This window comes from Dryobates pubescens, chromosome 22 (assembly GCF_014839835.1).
Source record: "Dryobates pubescens isolate bDryPub1 chromosome 22, bDryPub1.pri, whole genome shotgun sequence".
NCBI lineage: Eukaryota > Metazoa > Chordata > Aves > Piciformes > Picidae > Dryobates > Dryobates pubescens.
In genome coordinates, this window is record NC_071633.1 from 9,509,591 (window position 1) to 9,525,466 (window position 15,876).

The following is a 15,876-nucleotide window of genomic DNA, read 5'->3' on the forward strand; positions in this document are numbered from 1 at the left end:
CATTTCAGATAGCAATTTTTGCACCAAGTCTCAAATGAGTTAGAGATGCAGCCAGGGAAGGACAAAGATCTCTCTGCAATGCTAGGAAGGTCTACAAAACTTGAAAGAGAGCCTTATTGCAGCTGCACAGATATGGTCAAGGAGCATAAATGCTGTTATTCTCCAAAGCACCAATAATCCAAACACCACAGGCATTTACTCACTAAAGGTAAATCAGTGAGAATGTTTGGAAATGGCCATCCTCAGTCCATTTGTGACTTTCTGGTTTACTTACAGGAATTCACCCATCAGATCCAGCAGAACAGACTGGACCACTCAAGGGAGTTCATACCAAAGAGCAGAGTAGGCAACAAAGCAACACAAGCCTGTGGGACAACACAGCAAGGCAGTGAGCTCACCTGCCAACCTGCACTCAGAGCCCCAGGCTTACCACATGTATCCTAAAAAGTTACTATTTGCCTTTCTTTTTGTTGTTGTTGTTTGTGTATGTGTGTGTGTGGGGTTAATATGTTTTTGTACCAGTATCCTCAGTGATCTGGAGGTATTTCAGCATCTAACAAGGCTTTCAAGCAGCACCACTCCTGCAAAGGCTCTGTGCCCAGCAGGAATAGCCAAGGAGGTAGCACTACAGTAAGACCATGTGAGCCAAGACCCAGCTTTGCAGAAGGGAGAGCCCCACAAGTCATCATGAAGCCCAAAACCAAAGATGAATAAATCTCTCAATACGTAACAAAAACATGCCAGCCATTCAAGCTGGACCAAGGACTCATGGATCTCAAGTGCTTTTGTGACCACCTCAGTTCACCTTCCTCCCTCAGGTACAAGAGCAAAGTGGAGAGCCCAGCACAGCAGTGGAAAAGTCATGTCTGCAATATGCTGCATATTGCAGACATGAGCTACATGAATATCCTTAAATCCCTGAAAGCTTGCAATTAGTTTTGTTAGTCATTTTCTCCTGCAGTGATTTTAAGGTAGTTTCTACCCATGGAAATACAGGACAGGCATCCCTCAGGCTACCAGGCACCTGTGCTGGTTTTGCTCAAGCTAAACAGGAGCAGCCTGTCATGCTGGAAGAGTGCAACCCCATCCCTGCACAGCAGAGCATCACTGCCAGTCCTCACAGGAACCAAGGGAGGTTTTGCATGGAGTACTGACCTGTGCAGACCCAATCCAAGATTAATGCTGTCTCAATCTCAGCACGACCACAGTACTGCCTGGCATGGCTGGGCCATATCATCTCTACTAGACCAGTCAAAAAGGTCAAGCTCAGATTTTTGAAAGCATAACTCTCAGAGGTGCTTACTATTCCTCCAGGGCTATCAAACTGCAGTTACCAGTAGGTAAGTGCCTTCTGCTACCACGAAACAGAAAGGCACGATCACATGCCTTCTCCTGGTCTCAGAGGCTTTGCTACACACCAGCCCAATTTAGCATGGTAAAGGTGCAGCATTACATGCTGGCATCTCACACACACCATGCCAATCCAGCACTGCACAGAGAAGCACTGAAACCTATTTCCATATTACACCATGCTTGGTGGTGCAATTGCAATGGCTTCTGCTTAGGTGATGAAAACTCCATGGTCCTATGACAGTCCCTGGTACAGGACCTCTTCAGAAACCTGCCCAGGAGCAGTGTGCTGCTATGTATGTGGCAAAGGAGAGTCTCTTTCCAAAGGGGCTTAGCATCCGCCCACCCAGGCCTTCACAGACAGCTCTCAGCACCTTCTACGATTACCACTTACAAGGTGTTGATCACTCCAGCATCTGAATGCCCCCACTGATAATGCCAGGGCCAACAAACAGATGTGAGCAGGAGATGTTATTTACTGGCAAGTTCTTCATGACAAGACAGCCCAACTTTCTGTATGGCCTGCTGCTGCTCATCTGCCAAACCAGTGTCAGGCAAATCACATTCCTGTGACCTGGCAAGGAGATGACAAGGGCTCGGGAAGCAGCCAAATTTGGGCAGAGCCAAGCCCCTGCTGGGGCAGCTGGACTGAGTTGGCTGTTTTCTCCCAGCCTTGGGCAGAGCACGTGCTGCCCACAGTGGCACAAAGACTGAACTCTGCCAAATAACACCCCCCTCCTCACTGGAAGCACTGGGCCAAGTGCCTCTGACACCAGCTGGCTCAGGGCAGCTGTCTTATATCAGCTTTGCTCAGGAGCAGCAGCTCTGTGTGTGCCTCTACCTGTCTTGGACAAAAATGGTCAAAGATCTTCAAACAAGCCAGCTGCAACAGTCTCCATCAAGTCAATACCACCATGCCATAAGCAGCCAGAAGTATTAACATTTATCTTCCTGCCTCCTCATTAGCTGGTTTTAAGTCACAAGAAAGGAATTAATTTTTAAGCAAGGCACAGTGAGAGCTCCCATTGGTATTTCGTGGCCAAGGCGAGTCAGACCAACCGGGAGCCCCACACAAGCAAAACAGGAGTGAGCCTTGCTGAGCTAAGCAAAGTATGAAAGCTTCAACTTACACACACCCAGGAAACAGCCCTGAAGGCAGATGAAAAATGGAAAAAGAGCTAGGAAACAACAAATTCTAAGATGATATCAGCCTTCCTGCTTTGGGCCACAACACACCCAGCACGCTGGTGGCCAGGAATAATATTTCCACAGAGAGGCAGATCCAGGAAATGCCCACAAGAGCACCCTGATCCATTTGGCTTGGGGGGCTCCTCACATCAAACACAAGGTCTGGTGGCTGACTGGGTCGAGACTGCCCAGTTGGGCCCTCAAATGTGCTAAGAAACTGTTCATACTCACTGCTGGCAGTGAGAGGGGACTGTGCTTTGAGGGCAGACAGCTCAGCATCTATCACCTCACAGCTCAAGAAAAAGCAGACAAGAAACATCTGATTTCATACAGCCCTGCCCCTGTTGCCTATCTGCTGATGGCCTCGTTCAGTCAGGGGCAGAAAGAAGGAAGCCTACTGGAATTAGGCCTTGCAGCCTCCATTCAGGATGTGATCTTTTGTCACCTCTGACACATCTAATTTTTGTGACACCCTGAGGCCATGAAGCAGGGGTAGTACTTACCCTCAGCTGCCCAGACTGGCCAGAGCATTCAGGTCCTCAGGTGAAAAGCACCACTGAAATCCCAGGTGCTGCTCTTGGCAGAAGGTGGGTGCTCATGTACCCACAAGTGGCACACAGCTCACCTTCTCTGCTGTGCAAGTGGTCCAATACACCACAGTGCCTCTTCATAAAGACCATGGCCTAACCTGTGTCCTGCTCTTCCAGCTGGCAAACCTGAGGCTCTTCACCTGCCAATCAACTGTGCCACCCCATAAGTTATTCACAGGATGAGTGGACTCTGTCTGGCCATGTATGGAGCTGCTGACTAAGGAAATGACTGGAGCAAACAGTTTTGATGTAGAGCTACTCAAATGCAGGCAGCTCTGATGGTGAAATCAAACATCAGTTGGCATCAAACAACTTGAATTAAGAAATTCACTCAGCAGACCACAATCTGGTTTGTAGCACAGCCAGTGCACCTCACTGACTCTTTGACTTCTTAATATGTAATAGGGTGAAAAAAAAAAATATTGAAAATTGAGTCTTGCTTACAATACAGCAATGCTTTAAGACAGCTCTGGGGCAGAATGAAGGCATCTTCATACCAATGCTGTGAAACAACAGCTGAAAAATGCCCATCAAGATCAGGGATGAGAGATACAGAGCAGAAAGTGCTCATCTGGGAAGCACAGTCCATGTGGCACTAAGAGGGGATGGGGGAACTACAACACCTCTGTTTTGGTTAGATCTTGGTCTTACTGCAGCATACTGGTTACTAGCCCATACCAGACTAAAATCTGAGGCCAAACATGTTACAGCTTTGGCTATGCCCTGGAGCCTCAGCTTCAAAACGTGTAAGGCTGCATGGAAGAATCCCTGTGTTAAGAGTTCTCATCTGAAGATGTTGCATCAAGGTATTTCACAGATTTGCCTTAAGAAACTGTAGGGCTTCTAGCTGCATGCCCAAACTGCTATCCTGCACAGACTAAGTTTTCATCACATCTGAGAAAGTGGCAGACATATTTCTGTCCTTGAAAAAGGACTCCTCACAGTGTTAAGACATTTCACAGATTTCAGTTCTTGCCACCTTTCTCCTATTTTTTTCTTCAGGTCTCCTTCATTCCCCTGCAGAAGTATTTCCCATGTTATGGTGGCTAACAAGGCAAAGAATAAAGACAACCATGGGGATATTGTCCTTGTGCAATGGGGCAAGACTGCCTGCTTGGCTTCCAACCACCAGTGCCTGCAAATGATTTCCTGCTGCCCTTTCTCCAGTCATGGCATGGTGATAGGCTCCTCCACATCCCCATCTACCTGTCCCTACAATCAGGACTCTATATTCTTCCATATCCCTCTGGGCCCACGTCGGCACCTACACAAGTTCTTCAGCAGCAAAACACTTTTTCAAAGTGTTCATCACTTACTAGATGAACAGACACTTCCAAACTCAGACACAAAATACAGCCAGGGCAAAGCAGGACAGAACCCAAAGCACCTGACTCATGAATGTATCCAGGACAGTGCACAGTAATGCTCTAATATCAACTAAGAAAAAATAGAGAGAAAGGCAAGATCAACTCGCTGAAAACTTACAAGTTATGGTTAATGTACATATGTATGGAAAATGCTTCTCAAACAAAACCTGCTATAAACACACTATTTCTGTCATTTTAGACTAGATTCCTATTTTATTGGAGCAATCTGTGTTCATCTGGTACATTAATGCATGTAATAAGAGTTCAGAGTGCAGCCACAATGGGTTCAGTCTCTAGAGTTGATCAGTGTCTGCTGAAATAATTATTTGTTTTTGCACAAGGGCTCAAAGCACTAAAAACCTTAAAACAAAACACATGAATTAAGACCTGTAGAATAAATGTTGATAGAGCAAAGTCAAGACTAGCAACATCCAGATTTCTTTGCCCTTTCACATTTCAAAAGAACACATCAGAAATTGCAGCCATTTCAAACAAGTTTGAGATGACATCAAAGCTTCCCTTCTTTTTATCTTAACATAGTTTGTGAAGAAAAGGAAAGAGACTTGGTGAAATATTTGCATGACTAATATATATACTTGGATCAAGCATTAATGCATTACATTTTCTGATCTTCATCAATATGATCTTCCATGCAAAAAATCATGTAATCTGGAAGCATGTCATGCCTTTGAAAACATAAGTATTAATGCAGAAGTCAAGGCATTTCAGAACTCATCGATTGGAATTTGAGGAATGAGTGAGCCAGAAATTAAAGCCAATTATAGTAACTAATTGCCATAATGTTGTGGAAGAACTCAGACCATAGCTCTAGCTTAAGATTGGGATACATATAGAAGCAACTTTCACTGCAATTTTATAGCTGTAGCAGCCTGGAAGAAACAAAGATGAATAGACATTACTCTCCTTGGTAGAGCTAACGAAAGGCTGATATTTGAATATGAGCAATTTTAAGAAGGTTTGCCTGTACTGTGTTTGTTTTTCCTAAGTAAGTATGCTTAAGAACTGCAAGATCTTTTTCATTATCAAGCATTAGCAGAGTTATAAAGGAAGATTACTTTCACAGAATCCTGACATGTTTGGTTTTCATTAACAGAACCTAGGCAGGTAATGCCATCTTGCTTTGAGAATGAAAGATTAGTCTGGTACTATTAAAACAAACAAACAAACAACTCAAAACAACAAAACCAAAACCACAAGCCACAAGGCACATCTGTGTATGTACTTTCAATCCAAATGAACCTGGTGGCAACAGACAAGTTCAGAACCCACTGGAATCAGAAGAAAAAGGAGGAAAACAGAACAACTCCTGAGCGTGTCAGACACAGCAAATGTCACTTCTGCACTTCTGGTGCTACAATGGCATCTATAACTTCAAGTGTCTTTCAAGTCTTAGAAAGCATTAACTATGTAAGGAGACACTAGTCTCATCTGCTCCAAACCCATGATTTTTGGAAGGCACCCAGTTCAGTGGCAGCTTGAGACCAGAGTAGCAGCCCATTTGCCTTTCAAACAAGCACTGATGCCAATTCCAGCTATAGAAAGGGACAAAGCATTTGTGTTTCGGGGTGCACTTGTAACAGCATGTACTTGCTGGAGACAGAGTACTGGAGCTTTTGGAAAGAGCTCAATACGACAGCTGTAGGAGGATTCAAGCCTCCTACTCATAAGGAGGTCTGCTCATGCAGCCAGAGGAAGACAGCAGTCCCAAATTAGGTTTGTTAATTGACTTGGCACTTAACTTGCTAATCTCTTCCTCTAGCAGCATTAATGGAAACAAAACAAAGAATATTTGGTTTTATCATGTAATGGCTTTGGTAGAGTGAAGGAACAAACAGACTTGCTCCTCTCACATAGCTCATTTTGTCTGCTTTCTTTTCCATACAATGTGTCCTGTTTTCTCCACTGTTGTTCCACAGCATGGACTGTTTACTGCTAGGGTACATTGCTCCAGTCATAGGGTTTGCTAGTGATTTTATACTTTGGACCTTCTGTGCTACCATGAAACACAATTACTACAAATCTAGGCTCTAACATTATCCCAGTTGCAAGCTATTGTTCTGGCATTTCAGCATGAATAAGTGAAACTCTGAGAACAGCATGAACCTCTGATGCTTCTCAAGGCTTCAGTGCCAAACAAATCATCACTTTCTGCAGCCACAAAACCCTCTTCTTGATGTTTTCATGCCACTGCCTCTGCCTAACACAATCAAGTAAAGATGACAAAAATAAGCCTGCTCTGAACTGTAAAGAGTGCAAAGAGTAAATTCAGTTTTACCCAAATTTCTTTGTCCTTTGCAATTCAGGAAGTGCCAAGTGTTGTCTTAAATGGTATTCCTTGCCCTAAGTTTTTATTATGCAAATCATCTCCATCTCAGTAAACTTTCTACTGTGCATGACGGCTTTTTCTTTGGCAGGGAAGATGGAACAGTTCATCAGGAACAACATTTGTTGTTCTTCAGCAATGTTGTCTTTAGAAATGATTTTTTTCCCCAAGTGTTGCTATTGTTCAATCAAGCCTTATAAGGCTACATTTCTATTAAAAAAACCCACACAATTTTCTCATTAAATTATTTGGGCTATTCTTTCTGGGATTTGTTATTTTCTTGAAATACAAAGGAAGAGAAAGTTCAAGACATGCAGAGCAAGCAAAAGAAAGAAGATGAAGGGGAGGAAGACTTAGGAAGGCCCTTTCGGAGAACCTGCTGTTCAAAAATAACACATCATTAGCTTTAAAACCAAAAAGAATGATTAAAAAAAATAAAGCCTTGAGGGAGCAAAAGATGACAAAATAAGCAAATAAGAGGAAGGCAAAGCAAACAGATAAAACAAGGCTACTCTTAAATAATAGGTCACATTAGCTGCAGCTCCCTGGGGACCAGAAGATAGATTGGAGCATGCAAACAATACTCCAGAGCCAGTAGCAAAGGTTTACACACAGTTATTACCTGCTATTCCTGTACACAATATAAGATCTCAAATAAGTAACTTAGCATGATTTGTATGGCATATGTAAAATAAAAATATAAGGAAAAGTGGCAGAAGTTGAAGAGGAGAGCGCAAGTGCCATTTACGTACCCAATGCAAGCAACCCCCATGCTCACCAACACCAATCTGTCATTCCCAGGAAGGATAAATCCCAGCACCAGGCACCTCCTGATCTGTAGCAGATGGGATAGCTTGTCAAGGACCCCGACATAGGTCCCTTTCAAAAGGGACACAAGTGCAAATACACCACCACACTGAAACTGCCTGGCCTTTGGGTCAGGCCACAACAAAGATTACAGCAGCATTCACCAGAAGAGGAGTTTGCAAAACGAGGGTAAAGTCTCTATCCCGAGGAAGTATTTTTGAAAGGAAAAGATGAAACAAGGAGACTTATAAAGAACTACATTTATTTTTGTTTACAGCAGATATCATAAATAAAGCTAAAACAATTTTCACTGTGTGCAAAATACAGAATTTCCATGTGAAAATTTAAATACAGCATTAAAAAATAATAAAAATATTCAGTTAAGATTATAAAGTAAAATGAAGACAGAGGATTTAGGAGGAGAAGGACAGAATCCTCACTGGCCAGGAAGAGCTAGGAAGACTCTGCAACAGAGGGTAAAAAACACAGCAGTGGAAGTGGTTTGAAATGGAAGACCTTTACCATCATGACCTTCATATGAAAGCATGCTGAGCTTTGTAACAAAACACCACAGCCTTGAAATACACAGGAAGCCATGTCCTAACCATTTGTGCAGGAAGTGACACTCAAAATACAGAGTTTTCTGTGTGGGCACAGCTTGGGTACTTTCAAAGCCATCAAGACATTCTAGGATGCCCACACAAATAAATACTATTGCTTTAGTCATGCAAACATACAGGTCAGCAAGATAAGGTATTGGGTTCTGACCCTGAAGCCATTCTGCATTCCTGGCTGAGGTGTGCAAAATGGGGCAAGTAGTAGCAGTAGATATTTGGCCCCTCCTGAAAATTGCTGTTTAGATTAATTCTCAAAGGCCCTTCCCTTTGAAAGGGATCCTCAGCAGGGAAGGCAAGGCCATGGCTGTATCAGCCAAAGCCTTAGCACTCTTGTGTGTCAGACCAAGCCCCTGGTTCTTGTTCGGATTCATTTTCCCTTCCAGATAATCAACACGTGATTACACACAGTGGAACTCATTAAAAAAACCCATACAAAATAATCACACAAATCTGTCATGGAGAGCAGTGGCAACATCTCATGCAGCAAGAAAAATTCATTGAGTGGCAAATGAGGCCTAGTTAATTAGTTAACAAAACAATTCAAATCAAATCACACCCATCATGTAGTATTACAGACTGAAAATAGCATGCAGATGTGTTGCTGTTAGGCCTGCCTACTATACCACTTGGGGTGGAAGACTGGAATTTGAATCACTATGGCTACTTATCTAACACAATCCTTTTATATTTTACTTTTTCAATATGAAAGTAGAAAGAAAGCATCACAGTACTCAAACATTGTGTGCTCATTGCATACTGGAGCTCAATGGAAAGCTGCTCATGGCATATCTGAGCTGAACAGAAACAGCTGTTCATGCTAACCAGGCTCATCTTGTCCTGATCTTATTTAAAATCTTTCCTTTAATACTTTGGGGAAAAAAAACCAACTTAAAAATGCTTTAACTAGTTCTTTCAAGAAAACATACTAGCCTTAACTTACCTTAAAGGTACAAAGAAGCATACATGCACAGACTCAGAGAAAAGCATTCTCTACAGTGCACAGACACTACCTTCTCTAGAACCATGAAATCAGCAGCAGGTTAAATGATTATGCCAAAGCTCGCATCCATTAATATACCAGACACACACAGATTGCTCCAAAAGTCTTTAAAAGAGACGCAAATGAAATGCTGTCAAACAACAGTGTTAGTCACACAATTTTGGAACTGGTAAGCAGAAAAAAGTCACCTGAGAGCAGAAAAGCTTCAGCCAGTGAGTGGGTGCAGCACCGGAATGATGAACTGGACTAAAAGCAATGAAGGAGATTGACAGAGAAGACAGTAGGAAAAAAACAAGACAGAAGTTGGTTATCCAAGAAAGCTTCAGAAAGACTTTGTAGGCACACAGAAGAATTAGTCCCAACATATCTGCCAATTTTTTCATTGCATCATGAATGAGGACAAATAGGTATGAGTCTTACTAGCAGAAAGTTAAGATAAATGGGGGGAAGGGAGGAAGTTTACCAATTAGATACCAATTGAAAAACCCTCCCCAACAGAATCACCTGCAAATTTCCAGTGGAATATGCAGTGTAATTAAGATTCCTCAGGTAAATGTTTTCATTATGCAAGTTCCTGAATTGTGTTGTGGGAATGCAGGGATTTTATTCCTTGTTGTATAAATACATATATATAAAGCCAATATAATCTTTAAATTTTTAAACTTTCTACTAGTAAGATTAATTTGCTTTAAATTCATTGGACATTAGGACATTAGAGATTTCCAAGTTTCTTACTATATAACCACTTTCTGTAAGTTTACCATTATGCTTGCTCTGCTACAAAGCAGGAAATTTCCCATAGTGAACAGCAGGGAAAAAATCCAGAAAAAGAAAAAAATGCACCTAAAGCCTGTGCTGTTGACAAACTGAAAGCAAAACTGATGGCCAGCCAAATGTTAAAAATTTTACCACTAACCTTTTTGCTGCATTCAAGGAGTAACACAGTAAATGGCACTGCATATTTTTTCCTTTTTAGAGTGAAGCAATTACTATCACTAGCAAATAATTAAAAAGCATAGCGTTCCAAAGTAGGTTGTTGATTGTTTTTTCAAAAGTGCTATAAAAGGTACAGATACATTTCTTCATGTACATACAGATGCCCATTATAAATGTCACTGTATCCAGTCAATATTCTAGCAAAGTTTTGCTGAGTACATGTTTGAGCATTAATGGCAATTTATTTCAAATGAATGCTGTCTTATACCTAAACAGCTCTCTTCAAGCACTTTTTCAAGGTCTGTGCATATACTTTAAAAATATTTTTTCCCCAAAATACATGAGCACTCTTAAAATGTCAAAAGCTTTATCTTTGTATTTTAAAGGAAGTTAAACTATCTAAAAGAAAAATCCAGTTTATCATTTATTTTCAACAGAAGACACGTTTCCTTTTAATGCCTAGGAAGCAAAACAATTCAAATCATCTTTTCTCACATTATGTAAAAAAAAAAAAAAAAAAAAAAAAAAAAATCAGAAACCTGTCATAAGACTACTGGAAAGTGATCCTCAACCTTGGTACTACCTGGATGCAATGTTTCCTACCATTTTAAGCCACACACTTTTGGACAGAAATAAATGCTACAGATCCTTTTAATTTTAGGCTATACATATTACCATATTTATGTATTTACCTATTTCTTGGTTAGCTTCTGAATTAAGTGGAGAATGCTTACCTCTCTAGCTAACTAGTCTGGAAGTAAATCAGAAATTATGATGTTGGTGCCTTCTTGCTGTCAAATAGCTTATCTAACCTTCTGATTAAGGGAGAACTTGAGAGGCATCTGAAAGAAATTTGCTTAATGGTTGCTCCAGATTATAGAATTTCACCTTTCTGTCATCAGCTTTATACACTGAAATGAATGAAACATTCAGTTAAGAAGTAATCTCCTCAGAGTACATTTGTAGGTTTTTGTTGTTTATTCTAAACTACCATTTTTGAAAAAAAAAAAAAATAAAAAAAGTAGAGCAGTTCCTATCCAGAGGTCAACAGCCAACTAATGGGGAAACCTTGACTTAAAGCAAGACAGGTGTAATTACACTACCAGTTCCTTTGACTTAGTTTCAATCAAGCCTTCACTCAGCTAAGATTTGCTCTTCAAATTTATTTCAAACCTTTAAATAAGTTAGTAGTACAGTTTGTACCCACTGTCAAGAAAGGGTATCTATCACATGTAAGAAATGTAAAAGGCTTGTCTAGGAGCAATGTCAATTAAATACATGATTATTTTTTTTTCTTTTAACAGTCATGCAAGTTACAAACCTCAGAGCAAAGATGGAAGCAAGAAAAAAAAATAGGTATGCACCATATTCAGGTTTCAAAACCAGTCATTTGTCATTAGTATTCCCCAAGCATCTGAAAGAACACACATTCTTTCTTGGTCTAACAAAAAAAACCCAAAATAAAACAAAACAAGAGGGGGGAGCAATGACACAGGGGAACAAATGGTTTTAAAATGTAACAGCCCTCCAATGGTCCTCCAGAGGATAAAAATGAGGAGGAGGTACAAAATCTACAAAATTATCCTTCATCCACCTCTGTGTTCTGGAAATGTGTCTGGACACTGCCCTTCATACTCTAACATACAGTACATTTTATCTTGACAGTTCTGATTGCACCTTGTTCGTATCAGAAGGAATCCACCATTCGTTTATGTCACATTAAATTGCATTAGAAAAAAAACAAACAAACAGCCAACCACAACAACCAAAAACACCTCAAGAAAATAGCAAGGCTGTTAATTTTGAAAATCTGAAAGGCACAACTGAGCAAGACACATAGAAGAATTTATACCCTATAGAATTTTTTTCACCCACTCAAGCACATTCTCAAGTGATAGCTCTGCTTCCCGGTACATATGAGCAAGTACCTCTAGAAGAGCATAGAGGAATGGCACACCAAGGCTCAAGAGTTCGTACAAGTAGGTATAGTTATATGCATTGTCCCTGAAATGAAGATTGGTAGCGTGCAGAAAACCATGCATCCAGTTAGACAGGCGTCTGGGAATGTCAAGCAGATCCCTTGTCACCCGCAGGGGCCAGTTTAGCGTGCCCCTAAAGAAGGAAGTCAGGATACCTGGGGACCTGTCCTCTGGACTGTTAGCTGCAGACAAAGTGTTTTCTGTGATGGTCTCCGTGGGTTTGGGTTCCTCTTTTTTCCATGCTTCTGTTGTCTCCTTATATAAAGTATTAAAAAAAAGTTTAATATACTAAGAAAAACACCCCACCAATGTTAAATATAGTTTTAGAAGTTGAAAATCCAGTTCCTGTTACTGTTTTCAAGGGTACATCTATCTATATGTATAGATATAAATACATAGTAATTTCCAATTGCTTTTGAAGTTCAACTTTTTATAGGAAAAGCTAAATTCCATTGAGTACCAGACTATAAATATGCCAAACCCACTGAAACAGGAGATGATATTTTCTACCTGATGTCCAGTAAAATCAATATAAAAATATCTTATGCACACACACAAGGATTGCACCCTGCTCCAGACAGAGCTGCCTCAACATCATCTGCATTAATAATGTAACCGATACGCACCTTTCCTTGGATCTGTGTCATTGCTCTTCTCTTTCTGTGTTTAGTACTGATTTTGCAGTGTGTAAAATGAGGTTTACAGTAAAATTTGCCTAGAAGGAAAAAAATATATATGATATGTTATCTATTTGTTTATGGACTGAAATTCCACTGTTGCATCTACAAAAGATGAAAGTCGGATAATTAAGGGTTGGGCAGCAAAAGGAATGCAAAACTTGACACAGTCTGAATAGCTCACAGCTCTGAGTGGGTTTCCATTATAGTGTATAGGTTTGAACATTTGTCGAATAAGGCAAGGCCATTTATCTATCTCAGCTTTAAGATTATTATTCAGCAGAAAAAACTCAAGATTCTATAAATATCAAGCCACAAACCAACACAAGACATCAAGCAACAAAAAAGTCTAATAATCAATTAAAAAAAGCTTTTCAGAGAAGATTCTTTAAACTGCCAAAGAAGCACCTTTGGCCTCAAGTCTTTAATCCTTTTGCAGGAGGAGGTCAGATTAATGCTCCAATTCACTTGAATCATTTGGAAATGGTGAAGGAATTTAAAATTTAGTTTAATAATTTCCCTCTAAACTTAAAGAATCTCCATCTCCAAAGCCCAGGCTGTAGGTGGGATTGAGCACCCCAAATTTGAACCTCCTGTTCTACAGCAAACCAGAATAAATTACAGTGCTTTCAACTCCTGAGCCAGAAGATCTTGAAGGAAATAATCCATATTCCCCCCAGCTGTGTAAATCCTCCACTATCAGGACTTACCTTCACAGATCACATTATTTAATGGGCAGTTATGAGAGCTGAGAGTACTTCTGTATTGTTGGAGGGGGGGGGGGGGGTCGGGAAATCAATGACCTTCCCCCGCAACTTTCATCTGTAATTGGACAATCTGCATTTTGGTCACTTAACTAATTTTCCACTGAGGATTACTTCATTTAAAGCTCAGGTCTGTCCTAAGTGGATTAATTGGAAGACTAGATCTGCAAGTATCAGCATAGATGCAAGCAACATACTTGGCAGACCTCCTCCTGACTGAGCTACTTGGCCAGGTCTTTTTCCCTAGTTCCATTAAAAGCATCGATATGCAGACATTTAAAAATATTCTTCAATAGTTCCTATATTACCTTCTTCAACATCAAAGGCATAAATTCCTAACCGCAGTGTTGTAGAACATACTTCACACTTGAAGCACTCCCTGTGAAAGAAGTGGCCTTCTGCGCTCAGCCGCTCCATAACGTAGACCCGTTTGTTGCAGAAATAACAGATGTCACTCCCCCCGACAGACTGTGGAAATTCTTTTCGCAGAGATCCCTGGTAAAAGATAAAACCAGAAATGCACATAAAGCCATTGCACTACACCCAGATAGAAACACTTAAGTGGGCAGCTGCTTTAGCTGCCTGAAGTTTTCTGACACAGCACCCTCCACATACAGTTAAAGTAAGCATCAATCAGCTTTTTTATTACTCGTTTGCTGCAGTTCCATAGGTTTGTGCAGCAATTCATAAATCAGACGTGCATTTTCAACTGGACTTGCATCCAGCTTTCCTCTGGGAGGTCACCAATACTTTGTGTACAAAAGCAGTATCAGGCCCAAATGCTCATTCGCCACTCTGCACCATGTTGGCTTGGGCACTCACAGCTCACAGCTGCAGGCACGAGTGTTCTCAGAAGAGGACAAAGGCAGACACCACCAGCTTCCAACAACAGACACGCATTTGAAGTCAAAAAAAAAGAAAGGACACCATGAAGGCTCAGTTCATACACGCTCTGGAGGAAAATGCAGGCTGACATTTTAAGATCCAGTAAGAAAAAAAAGACTTTGATGCTGGTGTGGGAATTATCATTTACTTTGCTTCAGACATGCTTCCCTTCTCATCCATGTTCCTCCTAAGTCTACAGCCCAAGATGGAGATTGGTTTGTTTTAAAAATCAATTTAGGTCCTACCACAGACATTCAGAATATTTTTAACTCATACTTTAAAATATGATCCTTATTAACCACTTGAAAATATTTTCAAAGTAGTTGTTGAATTTGGGCTGGCAATTAACATATTTTGATTGCCACAGGTCACACCTGTCTAGATACATGTGCAAAAAAATACAGAAAAATAAACTATCAATTAGATGCCACTGGTCTTCCCTCCCTTTTCTTACTAGAGGCAGATATGAGGACAATGCTTTGCATTATTGCATTATGCCTGGTTACAGGTTAGTAAAGAGGAGTATCCTGTCCTTATCATAGCCATCGTCATTTCCCTTTCCTTCTACCACCCCCACAGCCATGCATGGGACTGACAAGGTGCAGGCTTGCCAAAGTCCAGGCACATTCAGGCAGCAACACACAAGCAAAAGAGGGCTTTGGATAATTTTTTAATGTTAAGTACAAGTCACAGTTGTCATTGTCACATTGTCTTGTGCTTATAAGTTCCTATTCCAAATCTACCCTAAATAATCTGTTTTGCTGTGATGGATCATTTCAGATTGTGAAATCCAACCAACCAACCATGCAAATGGGAAAACCCACAAATACATTAAAAAAAAAAAAGTTAATACAATAGATAGCTACAACAAAGTGGAAGCAATTGAGTTTAGTGCTGGCTGTTAAGTATCATCACCACAACAGAACACCTTACTTTGCTTCCCAACACTTGACAGCTCTGAGCAGTAGAGGCAGAAGATCGAGGAGGAATGAGGCAAGAATCAGTAGCTCTGTCCAGAAACTGCTTCTGAATTCAACACAGAACAGTGTCAGAATTTAAAACCAGCTCTTTTCAAAATGAGGCATGGTGATTCAGGATTTATGTTAAAAATAACTGCCTAAACACGTACTGGACAAAACTTTCTTCAGAAGCCACCCTGATTAATAGTTGTCTTCTGTTAATAGCTGTACCAGTAATTACATTTAATAAAAGCCTCCTCAAGTTTTAATTCATACAGAGCAGTAATAAAAATATAAATGGAAGGCACGGTGAGCAACATTTCCAGCACACCCACACGTCAGCGTATTCTGCCAATAAGCACTCAATTCATTAGTAAGTGTTAGACTAAGGCCTTTCATAACACTAAGAATTC

The 15,876-nt window shown here is 40.7% G+C and overlaps 1 protein-coding gene and 1 long non-coding RNA gene across 2 annotated transcripts in view; both read right to left on the reverse strand.

Annotated features, from left to right (window-relative positions):
• MICAL2 (microtubule associated monooxygenase, calponin and LIM domain containing 2) overlaps positions 1-15,876 on the reverse strand; it is a 115,898-nt gene that overhangs the window by 34,299 nt on the left and 65,723 nt on the right. The window contains exons 23-25 of the mRNA XM_054172015.1: positions 13,928-14,114; positions 12,805-12,893; positions 12,056-12,433 (exon numbers count right to left, since the gene is read on the reverse strand). Of these exons, the coding sequence (XP_054027990.1) occupies positions 12,056-12,433; positions 12,805-12,893; positions 13,928-14,114 (654 nt within the window). The remainder of the gene's footprint in view (positions 1-12,055; positions 12,434-12,804; positions 12,894-13,927; positions 14,115-15,876) is intronic.
• Positions 7,892-9,702, reverse strand: LOC128898362 (uncharacterized). Its single transcript, XR_008462819.1, has 2 exons — positions 9,452-9,702; positions 7,892-8,110 (listed from the first exon to the last, which is right to left on the reverse strand). It is a non-coding gene; the product is annotated as an uncharacterized LOC128898362 (long non-coding RNA).